Source organism: Ranitomeya imitator, chromosome 4 (assembly GCF_032444005.1).
Source record: "Ranitomeya imitator isolate aRanImi1 chromosome 4, aRanImi1.pri, whole genome shotgun sequence".
Classification (NCBI taxonomy): domain Eukaryota; kingdom Metazoa; phylum Chordata; class Amphibia; order Anura; family Dendrobatidae; genus Ranitomeya; species Ranitomeya imitator.
The window spans coordinates 23,615,222-23,634,544 of record NC_091285.1 but is presented as its reverse complement, the minus strand read 5'-3'; the positions used below and the strand labels follow the sequence as shown (position 1 = coordinate 23,634,544).

General features: G+C 49.0%; 1 protein-coding gene across 4 annotated transcripts in view; it reads left to right on the top strand.

Moving 5' to 3' along the window:
• PACSIN2 (protein kinase C and casein kinase substrate in neurons 2) overlaps nt 1–19,323 on the top strand; it is an 84,187-nt gene that overhangs the window by 46,405 nt on the left and 18,459 nt on the right. For all 4 annotated transcript variants that reach the window (XM_069763360.1, XM_069763357.1, XM_069763358.1 and 1 more), the window contains exons 2-6: nt 236–373; nt 11,227–11,383; nt 11,673–11,908; nt 12,052–12,207; nt 15,544–15,719. In XM_069763360.1, coding sequence (XP_069619461.1) covers nt 314–373; nt 11,227–11,383; nt 11,673–11,908; nt 12,052–12,207; nt 15,544–15,719 — 785 coding nt within the window. In that variant the 5' untranslated portion in view covers nt 236–313. The remainder of the gene's footprint in view (nt 1–235; nt 374–11,226; nt 11,384–11,672; nt 11,909–12,051; nt 12,208–15,543; nt 15,720–19,323) is intronic.

Sequence of the window (19,323 nt, the reverse complement as noted above, 5' to 3'; positions counted from 1 at the left end):
CCTGTCACCAGGTTGTAAGGACCGTTTACTGTTTGTCCTTAAAGGACTCGTCCATCCAGATGGAGTTTTAGAAATTTGTTCAAGGTCATTAAATTACAGACTTTTTTGGGGGGGGAGAGAAAGGAAGCAATGGCCACCGTGTTCTTCATTAAACAGACCATTGTTAAATGTTTGGGATGAAAAGTTTAAATTCTTGGCTTTTTGTATTATAACCCCCATCATCTTCTCTCCGCAGGTACTGACTGTCTTTTGAAGAGGAGAATACGGAGCACTCTCCTTTTGGGTATAACTCTGCTTTGCTTCTTCAGTAATCATGTCTGGAAACTACGACGACGCAGTTGGGGTTGAAGTGTCCAGCGACAGCTTCTGGGAGGTAAAGATGTGTATTTTTTTTTATTAATGTCTTAAGTCACTGTTTTATTCGAGCTGCACTCCTCCAGAGGAGATGATGATTGCCTTGTCAGAGATGTGGTCAAGGAATTCCTTGGAGATCTGTCTACTAGATGGTATACTGTATACTCACTTATCTCTACTGTATACTCACTTATCTCTAGGTATATCTGTAAGTTCTCAGGCCTCCAGATACAGTGGACTAAAGTCAGCCGAACCTGCCGGGACTCAACGACCATCTATTGTGTATGTGGGGCTCCCCGAAATAAAATCTAAACTTTAATTAGGCGTTTGAGATCGACCAGGCAGTACACTCGATCGGTAGTGATGAAGAAGCGAGCTCTGGCGAGGCGGCGGCCCCTGTCGTCTTCCGGCGGGGCGGCGGCCCCTGTGCCTGCAATGTGCTCGTAGTTTAATCCGCTTCGTGCTGTGATGTCGGAATCAAACATTTACTTTGCCAACCCTTTTCCAGTACATCAGGGTTGCGTGACGCCCATCGTGATGAATGTAGGGCACCTTTTACCGTTCACCGCTGGTATGAGATCACCTCTACCATCCAGGAAGTCATCGTCCACCGCTGGTCTAATCTTGCGTCGCCGATCACCAGGTCTGTGAGCTTGCGGGAAGATTTGTATAGAAGTTTTTAATGAATGAATGTTGCATGACGCAACCAAGGAGAACCACGAAAATGCTGAGTGAAAGGATCTGTACCCTTCATCGTGATTCCAAGGCTTTGATTTAGGACCTTCTCTAAGATGCCACATGGGAAAATGGAGGTCCTTTTGAAATGCGTACATCAACAAGACTCCATGTGATTTTGTAGAAGCGATCTGACCATCATCTTGCCAGACTAAACTAGCTGATCAGAGACTAGAATCTGGTGGCCACCATTCCTAGTGTCTTGCCGCCTCGTCTAGCCGAAGGTTAAGCAGATCCACGTTGTCCTCAGTTTTGATTGTAACCTTCTATATGGTGGTTTCCTCGCGGTATCGTCTTTCTCGCCTTCTCGATGCATCTGCTTCTCGTTAGTTAAAATTTGCTGAGCTGTGTTCCCTTGTCTCTTCTCATTGTTCTAGCAGGAAAACCGTGATGTGAAGTCATCTGGAAGTTCTGTAGGAAACTTGTAACAATTAGTGTGAGTCATGGAAGGGCCAGGATTTCGCCCCGAAAGGAACTTATTAGCGAGTGAACGGAAACTAGCTTTCCTCAGTACTGGAATTTAGCTGTACTGTTACGATGCACGGCAGGGGTCCGCAACCTGCCACCCTCCACCTGTTGCTCAACTACAGCTTCTCGGGCATTTTCACCGGGTTTTCCCCCTCCGCAGTCTCTGTCTCTAGTTAGCAGTTGTCTCTGAGCTAGTGAGGGTAGGCTACCTCATCTACCATGATATCTCCCATACACCCCGCACACAAAAGGAGGGATTCCTGCTCTCCTCTCTATGTAGCAAATGTTTAGAAGCCACAGCATGGAGGACATTATTGAGCAGTACTGAGCAGTGTAGCTGTGAATCCAGAGCTTACTGTGTCAATGTCTTCTACGCTCAGCTTCACTCCTCCACTCTTAATAGACTTCAATAGGCAGCTGCAACTTGATCCCTCAGTGATCGACCAGTCCATTATGTTTTGCCTAAGACAGACCTTTACATGTACCTTCATACGAGATGAGCAGTATGTAGCAGCAGCTTATTCCACTCTCCCTATTGAAAACACATGCCCACTCTTCTCCGCAGAGCGTGCATGTGGATGGGTGCTTCCTTTTAGAGGAGCAGTTTGACTTATTTCCCATGAGTCCATTTGACAGACTCGGATAGAGACAATGGATTATAGTCTTTGTACACAATTTTCATCCTACGAAAATGGTTATGGTGTAGGAACTCAAGCTCTGGAGCACAAACTTCAGCTCTAACCATTTCAGCCAGTGCACTTTATAGGTGTGGTCATTAAACTTTAGCTGTTTTGGGTTTGCTGGGAGTTGCAGTTTGCCAAGAGCTGGAGAATTTTTAGTTACGCTAAAGCTGCAGTTTGTGCTCCAAAGCTTCAGTTCCGAACTGTTTTTGCAATTAATCCGGTAACCTCACAGCAGTGGCTATTGTGAAACTACTCTAAGGGCATGCCGAAAACGTCAGTTTCTGGACAGCTGGTTGTGTTTTTATGTTGGGAACCGAAGCTCTGGAGCACAAACTTCAGCTCTAACCGTTCCATCTAATTGTCAGATTAGCGGTGTCGTCCGTCCTGTGGCTCTCCATTAGGAAACTGTTGTCAGGGCATGAAGATGGTAGAGAAAACTGGATCACAATCGGACGAGTGTCTTCTTCCCTTCCACGGCTCAAGGTCACACAGAATTTATTCACTTTGCTGCTATCAGATTCCACCCAACAGAGGCCTGGTTGTTCGCCGTCGCTGCCGCTCGCTGGGTGACTGACTCGCTCCACTGTCCGCGCTGCATGTCAATGAGGCCGGCGCGTTTCGCAGTGGAAGCGGTTTGTACACATCAGTCCCCTCAATGTGTCCTCACATGCGGTGCCGACAAGGGGCCTCTAAGATCTGAGCCTCCCTTTTGAATGGCCCTTTAACACGTCGCGGAAAATATGTACAAGGGGAACATTAACTGCTGCTTGGAGGGATGGGGAAAAAAAATAGCAAAATAGTGAACCTCCCACTCCCCGCTAATAGTATTCCCATGGCAAAATATTAAAACCACAACCCATGTAGCAATTGAAAGGATTAAGACAAAAAAAATATTGTCTTTTTTAGCTGTAATCTGTGACTACAGTTTAGCCGCGGTGCCTACAGGCGATCTCTGGTAGTCTGAGACACGCCCCCTGTTTACTGATTGGTTCAAACTGCCTTCCCGCTACAGCGTGTCATCTTCCGATTGGCTGCTGTGAATAAGTAGAAAACAGTAGATTTTTATGACATTAAAGGGGCATTTCCTGTGACGGGAGACCCCCTTTTCCTTTGTTTTTCAAAGTAGAATAGTTTTATTCACCCTCTAAGTCTCCGTCGCTGTACTCTGTGTCTTAGTGTCTTCAGCTCTGATATCAACAACTCTGCAGCCAATCGGTGATCTGAGTGGCTCGTGCCATCAAATATTGCTGAGCTCAGTGATTGACTGCAGCGCTGTCTATAGGACAGACAATATCAGACATCAGGAGCATCGGCGGAAACTCTGCTCCGGACCTGGGGAGGGTGAGCAAAGCAAACTTTTTAACTTTTTTTTTTCTGTGTGTGTTTTTTTTGCACCCGGGAGAATCTGGAAAATCCATTTAAGGACGGACTAAACTAAAGCCCCTGTTCACATTAGATTAAAGTAGATTTTCTGCCGGAGCGGATGACCATCTAATTTTTACGGGAGTTTCCTATGTAGAAGGAGCCATGTCGAATTTACGTCTTGATTATTTGGTTTCCCCCAAGGGAATAATCTGCTGCCAGATATGTCTGGCAGCCACTTTTTCTATTAAAAACGCATGCATGATTGTCTGAATCGAGCGTGCGTGTGTTATGAGAGAGCCACAGACGAACAAGCCGGATAAGTTTTGCTTCTCTACTCTATGACCCAAAGTCACACCAAATATACGTTTCAGAAATGTTCTGTTGTCATGGTGATAATTGACGGCGAGATTATAATACGCGGGATAAGCTTTTTCTGATTTGATACCATACTCCTCTTGGTGCGGTGCACAGAACGAGGGGCGGTGGTGGGGTGGTTGGCGTGGTGGTTGGCCGCCCCTCAGTACAACGCGTCTGCTTGGTAAAGTGACATTATCCAGATGCACTCCGCAAGTAATTCCGCAAATTCCGTGAAGAACGCTGTTTAAGGAGCGAGGCGAGGAGTCTCGGCAGCCGGGGGGTTAATGCCGCCTTGTTTTGCTTTAGGATTACGTTGCAGGAATCTGGACTATTCGCAACCTGTGTACATTGGTAACTCACAGTCCTCATTCACGGACGCTTCCGTCTTGTGCAACCAGGAGCTGAGGGATAACAAGTGGCGCTTTCTGCTCGCCCCGCGGAGCATCTCGCTGCAGAGTGTTTATACAGGGATGAGACGTTATATAACCAGAGAGCGGGCGGGAGAGACTCGTCCAACCTGATTTCTGCTCTCCTGATGTATGAAGCCATTTACAGGGTTCGGGTCCCCGGGAGACAGCGCCATTTACGATTGGGCTTTCTCTCCCCTACTCGGCAAAATAGATATGTGAAGAATGTGCCACCGTGTGCTGGAGAGATGGTAATCGAGTAGGGAGCAGTCACTTCAAGGGAAAGCAAGGAATGAATGGAATAGGGGAAAGTGCAAGAAGGGATAAAGGAGAAGGGGAAATAGGACTGGGAAAGAAGAGGATAAAAGTGCGGAATGGGAACAAAAGGAGTAAAAAGAAGGAAAACGGGAGACGAGGGGTGAAAGGAATGAAAAAAGTGGGGAAAGGAAATTAAAGTGGAGGGGAAAGGAATGAATGAATGGAATAGAGGAAAGGGCAAGACAGGCTAAAGAAGGGGAAATAGGAATGGAAAAGAAGAGAAGAAAAGTGTGGGGAATAGGAACAAAAGGAGAAAAAGAAGGAAAACTGGAGACGAGGGGTGGAAGGAATGAAAAAAGTGGGGAAAGGAACACTGTGGAAGTAGGGAGAATGAATGGAAAAGACATGAAGAAAAGTGCGGAAAGAGGAGAAAAGGGAGAAGCTGGGGAAAGGACACAAAAGGGGGGTAAAGGGATGGAATAGTGGAAGTAGGACAAAGGAATGGAAAAGACATGAATGGGAAGGAGAGAAGGTGGGGAAAGGTAACAAGGGGGCTAAATGGAAATAAGCCGGGGAAAAGGAATGGAAAAGGCAACATGAATAAAAGTGAGGAAAGGAAACAAAAGGAGGGTAAATGGAATGGAAAAGGAGACTAGATGAAAGAGAAAGGAAAGAAAGTGGGGAATGGAAACAGAAGGGGGTTGGGGGTAAAGGGAAGGAAAAGGGATGAAGGTAATGGAAAAGGGAAATAAAACCAGTATAAGAAGTGGGGGAAAAAAGATGTGATGGAAAGAAAGAGGAGAGGGGGAAAAAAGACCAGAGAAAGTGAAGAAAGTGGGAAGAGGAAACAAAAGGAGACTAAATAAGTAAAACTGGAGAAAAGTGGGCAAAGGAAAAGTATGGAAAGAAATTGAGGAAAGGAAACAAAACAAAAGTGGAGGGTTTAGGAAAGGAAAACTGAAGGGAAGCGGGAAAAACGGTATTGTGGTGTTTTAGAATAGATACAGAGCAGAGACTCTCCAAATCCTCCTCAAATGCTCAAAAATCCTCAAACATGTGGATTCTGCTCAGTTTCTTCTCTGAAAACTGCAAAAAGACTCCATGTGCATATTGTCCAAGGATGGAGGGTGGCGGGGGAGTGGAGAGGAAACAGAAAAAGCTGGCATGGAAAGTGAAAACATGGTAAGGGGGGAAAAAGCAAGGATAATGAAAAGTTGGGTTTAAGGGAGAGAGGTGGGAGGGGAAAGACATTTGAAAGAAAAATCTGGGAAGAGGAAAATAAAAGAGGGGAAGGAAGAGAGAAAGCAAGTGAAGGGAAAGACCAAACTGGAAGTGAAAGAGGAGAATGAAAAAGCTGTGAATGGCAATAGTGGGGGGGACAGGGGGAAAAAAATGAGGAAGTAATACCTGTAAAGGAAAAGTGATGAAGGGTGAGGATGAAAACTTTAGAGAAAAAGGGGGGAAAAAAGGATGGGTGTTTATCTGTCATCAAATCTTCTGTTACCTGTAACTTGTGTATTGTTTCCCCTGTAACTTGTGTATTGGTTCCCCTGTAACTTGTGTATTGTTTCATTGGTCACTTGTGTATTGTTTCCTCTGTCACTTGTGTATTGTTTCCTCTGTCACTTGTGTATTGGTTCCTGTCTTTTGTGTATTATTTCCCCTGTAAGGCTGCCGTCACGCTAGCAGTATTTGGTCAGTATTTTACATCAGTATTTGTAGCCAAAACCAGGAGTGGGTGATAAATGCAGAAGTGGTGATGTGTTTCTATTATACTTTTCCTCTAATTGTTCCACTCCTGGTTTCGGCGTACAAATACTGATGTAAAATACTGACCAAATACTGCTAGTGTGACGGCAGCCTTACTTGTGTATTGTTTCCTCTGTAACTTGTGTATTGTTTCATCTGTCACTTGTGTATTGTTTCCTCTGTAACTTGTGTATTGTTTCCTCTGTCACTTGTGTATTGTTTCCTCTGTCACTTGTGTATTGTTTCCTCTGTCACTTGTGTATTGTTTCCTGTCACTTGTGTATTGTTTCCTCTGTAACTTGTGTATTGTTTCCTCTGTCACTTGTGTATTGTTTGCTCTGTCACTTGTGTATTGTTTCCTCTGTAACTTGTGTATTGTTTCATCTGTCACTTGTGTATTTTCCCCTGTAACTTGTGTATTGTTTCCCCTGTAACTTGTGTATTGTTTCATCTGTCACTTGTGTATTGTTTCCTGTCACTTGTGTATTGTTTCCTCTGTCACTTGTGTATTGTTTCCCCTGTCACTTGTGTATGGTTTCATCTGTCACTTGTGTATTGTTTCCTCTGTAACTTGTGTATTGTTTCCCCTGTAACTTGTGTATTGTTTCATCTGTCACTTGTGTATTGTTTCCTCTGTCACTTGTGTATTGGTTCCCCTGTAACTTGTGTATTGGTTCCCTTGTAACTTGTGTATTGTTTCATCTGTAACTTGTGTATTGGTTCCCCTGTAACTTGTGTATTGGTTCCCCTGTAACTTGTGTATTGGTTCCCCTGTAACTTGTGTATTGGTTCCCCTGTAACTTGTGTATGGTTTCCCCTGTAACATATGTATTGTTTCCCCTGTAACTTGTGTATTGGTTCCCCTGTAACTTGTGTATTGGTTCCCCTGTAACTTGTGTATTGTTTCCCCTGTAACTTGTGTATTGGTTCCCCTGTAACTTGTGTATTGGTTCCCCTGTAACTTGTGTATTGGTTCCCCTGTAACTTGTGTATTGGTTCCCCTGTAACTTGTGTATTGGTTCCCCTGTAACTTGTGTATTGGTTCCCCTGTAACTTGTGATCATCGGGGACATTTTTGTGTGGGGACGGCTGTTGACTTATTTTCTTGCGTTGGAACAATTCTTTTTCTAGGTTGTTTGCAGTACACAGACCAATGTGTTGCTAATGGCAACATATAAAATGTATTCGCGGAACAATTTTGTTGTGACTCATGACACACTAATGAAAAGAAACGTGCGCAGTTATTACCTAAGCGCGTTAGTGGATTAGATAGGATTGCGCCTGCAGAATCACTTTATTCTTTTTTTATTACTTAGGATGTAGGTTTGACAAAGATGTCGTAGGAGTAAATGGCTCCCGGTGCTGTAATATACAGGAGTAGTGATCGTATTTTATTATTATTAATGATGCTTTTACGATGACGGTAAACTGAGCAGAGCTGTAAACTCCCTTTTCGTGAAGCCTGACCACCAATCCACAAGTGCTACTTTACTCGACTACTACTGTGGCTGACCATGATATGACATGGCAGCTTCCCGAAAACACTCTTCCTCATGCCCCTGAGCATTTAAGGCCTTGATATGGTAACAAGTTCTTAAAAATACAAGTATTGCTGGAGCCTAGAGAGGCAGGAACACACACGTACTCTAATGTGCGTTACTGTGCACCTTCCCCTGTAATTCACTTTTCCTCTGTGAGTCCTGGAATGAGGGAAGAAATATGGATTTGGTAGAATTATTTCTTATTTGTCATGGGTCTGTATAAGGGTATGTACTGCTGGAGCCTAGATAAGCAGGAATATACTCATACCCTACTAACTGTGATTTACCATGCACCTTCCCATGCAGTTCACTTTTTGTAGCTGAGCCCTGGAATGAGGGAAGGAATATGGATTAGGTAGAATTAGTTCTTAGTTCTCACGGGTCTCTGTAAGGGTATGTACTGCTGGAGCCTAGATAGGCAGGAATACAGTCTGCTCTGTATTACTACACCACTTCCCCTGTAACTTCTGTTTCCTAGCAGAGTCCTGGAAAGGGGTGAAAGAATATGGATTTTGTACATACATGCTAGCCACCTTAGGGAGAGACCCAAGTTGGGCTAAATGTAGCGGGACGAAAGAGACCGAAAAGCCCTCTACTCAAAGGAAATACATAGTGGATGCTTTCCTGAAACGGAAAGTACTTGCAAGCAGCATAATACAAAGAATAGCAGGTTTACCCAGAATCCTTTGACGCTTGGCGGTTCCAAGCGCTGTGGATTAGACTGGGGTGGAAAGAGATGATTTGCATAGCTCCGCCTACTGCAAAGGATTCTGGGTAAACCTGCTATTCTTTGTATTATGCTGCTTGCAAGTACTTTCCGTTTCAGGAAAGCATCCACTATGTATTTCCTTTAAGTAGAGGGCTTTTCGGTCTCTTTCGTCCCGCTACATTTAGCCCAACTTGGGTCTCTCCCTAAGGTGGCTAGCATGTATGTATCGCTTGCTCACCGAGCCCCACTCCATACAGCCAACCAATTCCAGCCCTGTGCTGATGAGGGCCTAAAGCCCGAAACACGTGTCCACAGGTAGGAATTGGTTGGCTGTGTAAATTTAGAAACTAATCCGCAGCATTGCACGCTTGGCGGTTCCAAGCACTGTGGATTAGACAGGGGTGGAAAGAGATGATTTGCATAGCTCCGCCTACTGCAAAGGATTCTGGGTAAACCTGCTATTCTTTGTATTATGCTGCTTGCAAGTACTTTCCGTTTCAGGAAAGCATCCACTATGGATTTTGTAGAAATTTTTTTTCCCCAATAACTCTATGGGTCTTTGTAAGGGTATGTACTGCAGGAGCCTAGATAGGCAGGAACACACTCATGCTCTACCGACAGTGCTTTACTGTGCACCTCTCCCTGCAATTCACTTTTTATAGCCGAGCTCTGGAATGAGGGAAGGAATATGGATTTTGCAGAACTATTTCTCATGATTCCAAAGGACTGTGAAAGGTCATACAGTTGTGTGAAAAAGTGTTTGCCTCTCCTTCAATGTTTCAGATCACCAAACAAATGTAAATATTAGGCAAAGATAACACAAGTAATCACAAAATGCAATTTTTTTTTTATTATGAACGGAAAGAGAAATCCAAACCTACAGGGTCCTGTGTGAAAAAGTGATTGCCCCCTAAACCTAATAACTGGTTGGGCCACCCTTAGCAGTAACCACTCCAATCAAGCGTTTGCGATAACTGGCAATGAGTATTTTACAGCGCTCTGGAGGAATTTTGGCCACTCATCTTTGCAGAATTGTTGTAATTTGGCCACATTGGAGGGTTACCGAGCATGAACCGCCATTTTTAGATGCCACAGCATCTAAATCGGATTAAGGTTAGCACCTTGACTAGGCCACTCCAAAGACTTAATTTTTTTTTTTTTTTTAAGCCATTCTGAGGTGGACTTGCTGGTGTGTTTTGGATCATTGTCCTGCTGCATAACCCAAGTGCGCTTCAGCCTGAGGTCACGAACAGATGGCCAATTTCTTTCAGCATTTTTTGGTAGACAACAGTCTAGACGTCCAGTTCCTGAAGCAGCAAAACTGCCCCATACCATCACCATGTTTTACTGTTGGTATGGTGTTCCTTTTCTGAAATGCTGTTACTTCTACGCCAGATGTAATGGGGCATACACCTTCCAAAAAGTTCATCTTCTGTCTCGTCAGAGTATTCTCTCGTCAGAGTATTCTCCCAAAAGTCTTGGATCATCAAGATGTTTTCTGGCAAAACTGAGATGAGTCGTTGTTCTTAATGCTCAGCAGTGGTTTTCGTCTTTGAACTCTGCCATGCAGGCCATTTTTTGCCCAGTCTTTCTTATGGTGGAGTCATGAACACAGACCTTAACTGAGGTGAGGTCTGCAGTTCTTTGGATGTTGTTGTGGGGTCTCTTGTGACCTCTTGGATGAGTCGTCGCTGCGCTTTTGGCGTAATTTTGGTCAGGCTAACACTCCTGGAAAGGTTCACCACTGTTCCAAGTTTTCTCCATTTGTGAATAATGGCTCTTATTGTGGTCCGCTGAAGTCCCAAAGCTTTAGAAATGGCTTTATAACCTTTTCCAGACTGATAAGATCTCAATTACTTTTTCTCATTTCGTCCAGAATTTCTTTGGGTCACACCTTGAGGTCTAGCTTTTGAGGACCTTTATGTCTACTTCACATTGTCAGGCGGGTCCTATTTAAGTGACTTCTTGATTGAGAACAGGTGTGGCAGTAATCAGGCCTGGAGTGGCTAGGGAATTCGAGCTCTGCTTCCCAAAGATTCGATAAACCACAGTTAATTTATGCTTTAAAGGGGGGTGGGGAGGAAAGGGAGGGGCAATCACTTTTTCACAGAGGACCCTGTAGGTTTGGATTTCTTTTTCCATTAATAATAAAGACCTGTATTTTATTTTTACTTGTTGTTTGTCTAATATTTTAAATGTGTTTGGTGATCTGAAACATATAAGTGTGGCAAACATACAAAATAATAGGAAATCAGGAAGGGGGCAAACACTTTTTCACACAACTGTACACGGCTGTAGCCTAGATAGGCAGTAATACACACACTCTTCTCTGCATTAGTTTGCACCTTCCCCTGTAACTTAAATTTCTTGGCTGAATCCTGGAATAAGGGAAAGACTGGATTTGGGGGTGTTTGTTACTAAGGGACTGTGTAAGGTTATATGCTTTCGAGCCTTTGTAGACGCTTGTGCCTGCATTGGAGCTGTATACACAAAACGGCAATTTTTAATCCAGACTATTAAGCGAACTTCATTCTTTTTGTCTGCATTTTATTTTTCATTGCATTTTATTTATTTTATTTTTTTTAAATAATTTTTGACAGATCGGCAATTACAAGCGTGCAGTCAAAAGGATAGACGACGGGCACAGACTCTGCAACGATTTAATGAACTGTCTGCACGAGCGGGCGAAAATCGAGAAGGCGTATGCGCAGCAGCTGACAGAATGGGCAAAGAGGTGGAAGCAGCTCGTGGAGAAAGGTAAAGAGGATGGAATCTGGGTGGGTCACACTTTGGATCGGGCATAGAGCGGTTGTCACTCTCCTTTCTCGCTCCGTGATAGCCAGCAGAATTGTGAGTTCAGCTCTGGAGTATAATACAGACTGTAGGCAGTGCGGTGTCCTTTACGTAGCTTCTGTCCAGTGGTCGGTGTTTATATAGTGACATTTGTCTTTTACAGCCTGTATTTGAGTCCAGAGCTGCATTAACAATCAGTCAGAGCAGAAATCTCCCAGCATTCCTCAGTGTAATACCACTTTACCTCTTGTAGGGCCTCAGTACGGCACCGGGGAGAAGGCCTGGAACGCCGTGATGACCGAAGCCGAGAGAGTCAGCGAGCTCCACCTCGAGGTGAAGAACGCACTGATGAATGACGACTTTGAGAAAGTGAAAAACTGGCAGAAGGAGGCGTACCACAAGCAGATGATGGGGGGCTTCAAGGAGACCAAGGAAGCTGAGGATGGCTTCAGGAAAGCACAGAAGCCGTGGGCAAAGAAACTCAAGGAGGTGAGAGGGAAGATGGCCACAATTAGGTCACATTCCGCTCAGACGGCACGTGACCGCGGCAGCCAATCAGTGGCTGCTGATTGGTTGAGGTGGTCACTACAAGGTCCCACTTATTTTTTTTTATTTTCTTCGCCTTTCTCCAGGTGGAAGCAGCTAAGAAGGCTTACCACGCTGCCTGCAAGGAGGAGAAACTCGCCATATCCAGGGAGACAAACAGCAAAGCCGACCCTGCGCTCAATCCTGAGCAGCTGAAGAAACTGCAGGACAAGGTGGAGAAGAGCAAGCAGGACTCTCAGAAGGTGCGGATGTGGCGGATCACCTCGCCCTTGTTTGTAGACCTGCCCTGGTGTAAGCCCCGACGAGCAAATATACGTGATCTGCAGCCGCCGCATTGCGAGAGCCCCAGAGCACAGCAACACGGCCGCCGACTTAGCACGTGCCCTATATAACCTGGGGGTCCTCTTATGTGGCGTCTACACCCTCCCCATAGGTACCTGGACCAGAAAACTCTGCATCCTTTATAGGAACACCCCTGCTTAAAGGGATGGCATCAGATTAGAAGGTATTGGCTGTATTCTTCCAGGAACAGCGCCACTCTTATCTATAGGCCGTGCCTGGTACTGCAGCTTTAACTTGTTCCTGCCCCAAGATGTACTGTTAAGCCATGGAGGGAGAGCGAAGGTCACGCCATGCAGGGTAGGTGGTGGCTGTCTCTTACAACGATGATAGCTGCTGTTTAACCACTTAAATGCTGCTCTCGGAGACTGTAATTGGCACAATCCCAGTATGACATCCGTTCAGGAACCCATCAACTACACCCCTAATACCCGCCTGTGACGAGATTGTGGGGTGCCTAAAGGTCGCCAACTGTATGCTCCCCATTGTGGAAATTCCCCCCCCCCCCCCCCTCCCCGGTTGCAGAGGTTGTTGGCCCCCCCCCCCCACCTTTCCCCAGGTGCGGAGGTTGTCTTGTTCGCCCCTCCTCTCCCCAGCTGCGGAGGTTGTTTGCGCCCCCTCCCCCCGGTTGTGGAGGTTGTTCGACCTCTCTCCCCGGGTGCGGAGGTTGTTCGACCCCCCCCCCCCCTCTCCCCGGTTGCGGAGGTTGTTCGCCCCCCCCCCCCCTCCCTTTTCCCGGTGGTGGTGGTTGTTGTTATTATTATTTATTTCTATAGTACCATTGATTCCATGGTGCTGTACATGAGACAGAGTTACATACAAATTACAGATTTCACTTACAGTAAACTAACAATGACAGACTGATACAGAGGGGCGAGGACCCTGCCCTTGCGGGCTTACATTCTACAGGATGGTGGGGAAGGAGACAGTAGGTTGAGGGTTGCAGGAGCTCCGGTGTTGGTGAGGCGGTAGCTCCGGTAGTGATGAGGAGGCAGCGGGGTCAGTGCAGGCTGTAGGCTTTCCTGAAGAGTTGGGTTTTCAGGTTCCGTCTGAAGGATCCGAATGTGGAATTCTTTGCCCCAACACGTCCGACTATCAACCAGAGGATGGGAATATTCGGGAGAAGTCTTGGAGGCGGTTGGGTGAGGAGCGAATAAGTGTGGAGGAGAGAAGGAGGTCTTGGAAGGACCAGAGATTACGTGAGGGAAGATATCGGGAGATTAGTTCAGAGATATATGGAGGAGACAGGTTGTGGATGGCTTTGTAGGTCAGTGTTAGTAATTTGAACTGGATATGCTGAGGGAATGGGAGCCAGTGAAGAGGTTTGCAGAGGGGGGAAGCGGAGGAGTAGCGAGGAGAGAGATGGATTAGTCGGGCAGCAGAGTTAAGGACGGACTGGAGAGGTGCAAGGGTGTTAGCAGGGAGGCCACAGAGGAGGATGTTGCAGTAGTCGAGGTGGGAGATGAGGGCATGCACAAGCATTTTAGTAGATTGACGGTTGAGGAAAGGATGGACTCTGGAGATATTTTTGAGCTGGAGGCGACAGGAGGTGGAAAGAGCTTGGATGTGAGGTTTGAAGGACAGGACAGAGTCAAGGGTTACTCCGAGGCAGCAGACTTCAGGTACAGGGGAAAGCATGATGTCTTTAATTGTGATAAATAGGTCAGGTAAGGAAGATCTATGAGATGGAGGAAAGATGATGAGTTCAGATTTGTCCACATTGAGTTTGAGGAAGCGAGAGGAGGAGAAGGATATGGCTGATAGACACTCCGGGATTCTGGACAGCAGAGAGGTGACGTCTGGGCCAGAGAGGTAGATCTGAGTGTCATCAGCATTCAGGTGTTACTGGAAGCCATGGGACTTTGAGTTGTCCCAGGCCAAGTGTATAGATTGTTGGAGTCCCTCAAGGCTCTGTTCTAGGACCCCTACTCTTCTCAGAGAGAGGGCGGGATGAGGAGGTAGTGTGGGAGACGCTAAATGTGCATTTGGAATGGTACGAGGAGATCCAGGATAGGGCGAGGTCTTTGATGCCAAAGGAGGAGAAGATCTGTAGTAGGAGGCAGTGGTCAACTGTGTCGAAAGCCGAGGACAGGTCTAGAAGGAGGAGTATAGAGTATTGTCTGTTAACTTTGGTGGTAAGTAGGTCGTTAGTAATTTTGGTCAGGGCGGTCTCAGTTGAGTGATGGGGACGGAAACCAGATTGTAGATTGTCAAAGAGCAAGTTAGATGAGAGGTGGGAGGAAAGTTCAGCGTGGACGTGCTGCTCCAGGAGTTTGGAAGCAAATGGGAGCAGCGATATTGGGCGATAGCTGGACATAGCAGTTGGATCGAGGGTTGGCTTTTTAAGGATAGGCGGATCCGCGGTTGCGGAGGTTGTTCGACCTCTCCCTGGTTGCGGAGGTTGTTCGCCCCCCTCTCCCCGGTTGCGGAGGTTGTTCGCCCCCCTCTCCCCGGTTGCGGAGGTTGTTTGCCCTCCTCTCCCCTGGATTGGGGGATGTGCTGTAGGATACGAGCGCGGCCCCGTCACTTGTAACGACCTCTTGTTTTCGTGCTTGGAAATCCTGATCTACATCTCCACAAACTATGAGAAGCCGTTGAATAATTCATGGCGCCCCTGGTGAATAATGAATAGGACATCGGAGTAGGGGGACTTCCCTTCTCGCCATGACTTGTGCGCGCTTATATAGGGGGCTATAAGGTTTACATATGTGACCTTTTTACCCTCGTCTTGTTGTGTTTTTTTTTTTTTTTTTAAACATTTTTTAATACCCCTTCCCCCTCAAAATGGAATCAAAACAAAATTAACAGCACAGAGTATTTGCGGAGGGCTATAGGCTGGTCTTGTGGGAGTCAATAAAGTGTCAAATCATGGTATTAGGTGGGGGTGTATGTGAAAGGTCATATAGGAGCCAGTAGTGGTTCAAGAAGCAGCGCAGAGTATTTCAGGAGATGAAAATGAGCGGAGTTAAAAAATGTGGAGATCGCAGACGTGACAATAGAAGAAGCAGCACAGAGTATTTCAGGAGCTCAGGTGGGGGAAGGGTGGGGATCGGGAGACCCTCACATCAATCAATAGCAGAGGGGACATTTCTATACTGATCTCCCAGCCCCCCAATAACACTTCTTGCCGTTTTGCTGGCTCATACCTGCTGACTGTCTCCTTTTTTTAAAACCATGTGAAGGAAATGACCCGGCGCAGCAATGTCGGTGAATAATCCGCCGTCCTGTGCTCTTCACAGACCAAAGAGAAATACGAGAAGACCCTGAAGGACCTGGACGGCGCCACCCCGCAGTACATGGAGAACATGGAGCAGGTGTTCGAGCAGTGCCAGCAGTTCGAGGACAAGAGACTCCGCTTCTTCCGAGACCTGCTGCTCGACGTGGAGAAGCATCTGGATCTGTCCAATCTGGATGGGTAAGATCTCATCATTAGGGTCCGTGTTGTCCTTGGCGCGGAGCGTCCAGACCTGGGGAGGGTGGAAGGATCCTTGTAGATATGGCCGGACGGATCAGAACAACTTGATAGATGGGAAGACATTGAATGTTTATGGATAGGAGGAGACGCGGAGTGATGGCTAGAACCAGGCTGGGAAGGGCGATTCCCAAAAAAAACAAGTTGTCCTCTATCCGTAGGATCTATAAGATAGGAGACACCTTACCAATCACTGAGCGTTTCTCCACTTGGACGCCCAACGATCCCAAGATCGGAGCTCTGGAACCTGAAGAAAACCTCAGCCCCCATCCTGAATGGAGCGGAGCTGTGTGGGTTCGGCCTCCACTTCACTCATTGTCTATGATACTGTCGGAAAGAGCCGAGTACCATAGACCAAAAACCATTGGGGCTGCAGAGCCTCAATCTTGGCATTGTTGTGGGTCTCAGAGGTCAAACTCTGTCATTAGCAAGTTATCCTCTATCCATGGATAGGGGCGTGGATCACTGAGAGTTTGAGCATTAAGATCACGCAACGATCCCAAGATCAGGACTCTGGAACTCCAAGAAAAAAGCCTGTGCGTCCAGGTCCTGATCGGAGCCGAGTGGCGAATGCTTGGCCTCTGCTCCATTTATTGTCCTTGGGACTGTCAGGAATGCCTGAAACACCTCATTGACTATCCCATAGACAAAGAATGGAGCAAGTGCAGCTGCGGTCCATCCAAGACAGGTCTGCAGAGCACATTTTCTTGGCATTCCAGAACCCTATTCTTGGGATCATGGAGGGTCCCAGTGATTAGCTCTCCCCTCTTGTGTTGACCCCCATCCCTTTCCCTCCTGTGTTGACTCTCATCCCTCTGCCCTTCTCTTGGGTTGACCCCAGTCCCTCTCCCTTTCTCTTGGGTTGACCCCCCCCCCCCCCGTCCCTCTCCCTTCTCTCGGGTTGATCCCTGTCCCTCTCCCCTTCTCTTGGGTTGACCCCCGTCCCTCTCCCCTTCTCTTGGGTTGACACCCCCCCCAGTCCCTCTCCCCTTCTCTTGGGTTGACACCCCCCAGTCCCTCTCCCCTTCTCTTGGGTTGACACCCCCAGTCCCTCTCCCCTTCTCTTGGGTTGACATCCCCCCCCCCCCCCCGTCCCTCCCCCCTTCTCTTGGGTTGACCCCCCCCCCCCCCCCCCGTCCCTCTCCCCTTCTCTTGGGTTGACACCCCCCCCGTCCCTCTCCCCTTCTCTTGGGTTGACACCCTCCCGTCCCTCTCCCCTTCTCTTGGGTTGACACACACACACACACACACACACACACACACACACACACACACACACACACACACACACACCCCGTCCCTCTCCCCTTCTCTTGGGTTGACACCCCCCCCCGTCCCTCTCCCCTTCTCTTGGGTTGACACCCCCCCCCCCGTCCCTCTCCCCTTCTCTTGGGTTGACACCCCCCCCGTCCCTCTCCCCTTCTCTTGGGTTGACACCCTCCCGTCCCTCTTCTCTTGGGTTGACACCCCCCCGTCCCTCTCCCCTTCTCTTGGGTTGACACCCCCCCCCCCCCCCCGTCCCTCTCCCCTTCTCTTGGGTTGACCCCCCCCGTCCCTCTCCCTTCTCTCGGGATGATCCCCGTCCCTCTCCCCTTCTCTCGGGTTGATCCCCGTCCCTCTCCCCTCCTCTTGGGTTGACACCCCCCCCAGTCCCTCTCCCCTTGTCTTGGGTTGACACCCCCCCCCCCCCCCCAGTCCCTCTCCCCTTCTCTTTGGTTGACACCCCCCCCGTCCCTCTCCCCTTCTCTTGGGTTGACACACACACAACCCCCCGTCCCTCTCGCCTTCTCTTGGGTTGACACCCTCCCGTCCCTCTCCCCTTCTCTTGGGTTGACACCCCCCTCCGTCCCTCTCCCCTTCTCTTGGGTTGACACCCCCCTCCGTTCCTCTCCCCTTCTCTTGGGTTGACATCCCTCTCCCCTTCTCTCGGGTTGACCCCCGTCCCTCTCCCCCCTTCTCTTGGGTTGACACCCCCCCGTCCTTCTCCCCTTCTCTTGGGTTGACACCCCCCCCCCCGTCCTTCTCCCCTTCTCTTGGGTTGACACCCCCCCGTCCCTCTCCCCTTTTCTTGGGTTGACACCCCCCGTCCCTCTCCCCTTCTCTTGGGTTGACACCCCCCGTCCTTCTCCCCTTCTCTTGGGTTGACACCCCCCCCCCGTCCTTCCCCCCCCTTCTCTTGGGTTGACACCCCCTCCGTCCTTCCCCCCCCCCCCCTTCTCTTGGGTTGACACCCCCCCGTCCTTCTCCCCTTCTCTTGGGTTGACACCCCCCCGTCCCTCTCCCCTTCTCTTGGGTTGACACCCCCCCGTCCCTCTCCCCTTCTCTTGGGTTGACACCCCCCCGTCCCTCTCCCCTTCTCTTGGGTTGACACCCTCCCGTCCCTCTCCCCTTCTCTTGGGTTGACACACACACACACCCCCATCCCTCTCCCCTTCTCTTGGGTTGACACCCCCCTCCGTTCCTCTCCCCTTCTCTTGGGTTGACACCCCCCCGGCCCCTCTCCCCTTCTCTTGGGTTGACCCCCCCCCCCCCCCCGTCCCTCTCCCCTTCTCTTGGGTTGACACACCCCCCCCCCGTCCCTCTCGCCTTCTCTTGGGTTGACACCCTCCCGTCCCTCTCCCCTTCTCTTGGGTTGACACCCCCCTCCGTCCCTCTCCCCTTCTCTTGGGTTGACACCCCCCTCCGTTCCTCTCCCCTTCTCTTGGGTTGACATCCCTCTCCCCTTCTCTCGGGTTGACCCCCGTCCCTCTCCCCCCTTCTCTTGGGTTGACACCCCCCCCCCCCCCCCGTCCTTCTCCCCTTCTCTTGGGTTGACACCCCCCCCCGTCCTTCTCCCCTTCTCTTGGGTTGACACCCCCCCCCGTCCTTCTCCCCTTCTCTTGGGTTGACACCCCCCCCGTCCCTCTCCCCTTCTCTTGGGTTGACACCCCCCGTCCTTCTCCCCTTCTCTTGGGTTGACACCCCCCCCGTCCTTCCCCCCCCCTCTTCTCTTGGGTTGACACCCCCCCCCCCCCCCCCCCCCGTCCTTCTCCCCTTCTCTTGGGTTGACACCCCCCCGTCCTTCTCCCCTTCTCTTGGGTTGACACCCCCCCGTCCCTCTCCCCTTCTTTTGGGTTGACACCCTCCCGTCCCTCTCCCCTTCTCTTGGGTTGACACACACACACACCCCCCCGTCCCTCTCGCCTTCTCTTGGGTTGACACCCCCCCCGTCCCTCTCCCCTTCTCTTGGGTTGACATCCCTCTCCCCTTCTCTCGGGTTGACCCCCGTCCCTCTTCCCCTCTTGTGTTAACCCCCGTCCCTCTCCCCTTCTCTTGGGTTGACACCCCCCGTCCTTTTCCCCTTCTCTTGGGTTGACCCCCCCCCGTCCCTCTCCCCTTCTCTTGGGATTACCCCCCCCCACCCCCGTCCCTCTCACCTTCTCTTGGGTTGACACACACACCCCCCCGTCCCTCTCCCCTTCTCTTGGGTTGACACCCCCCCCGTCCCTCTCCCCTTCTCTTGGGTTGACACCCCCCGTCCCTCTCCCCTTCTCTTGGGTTGACCCTC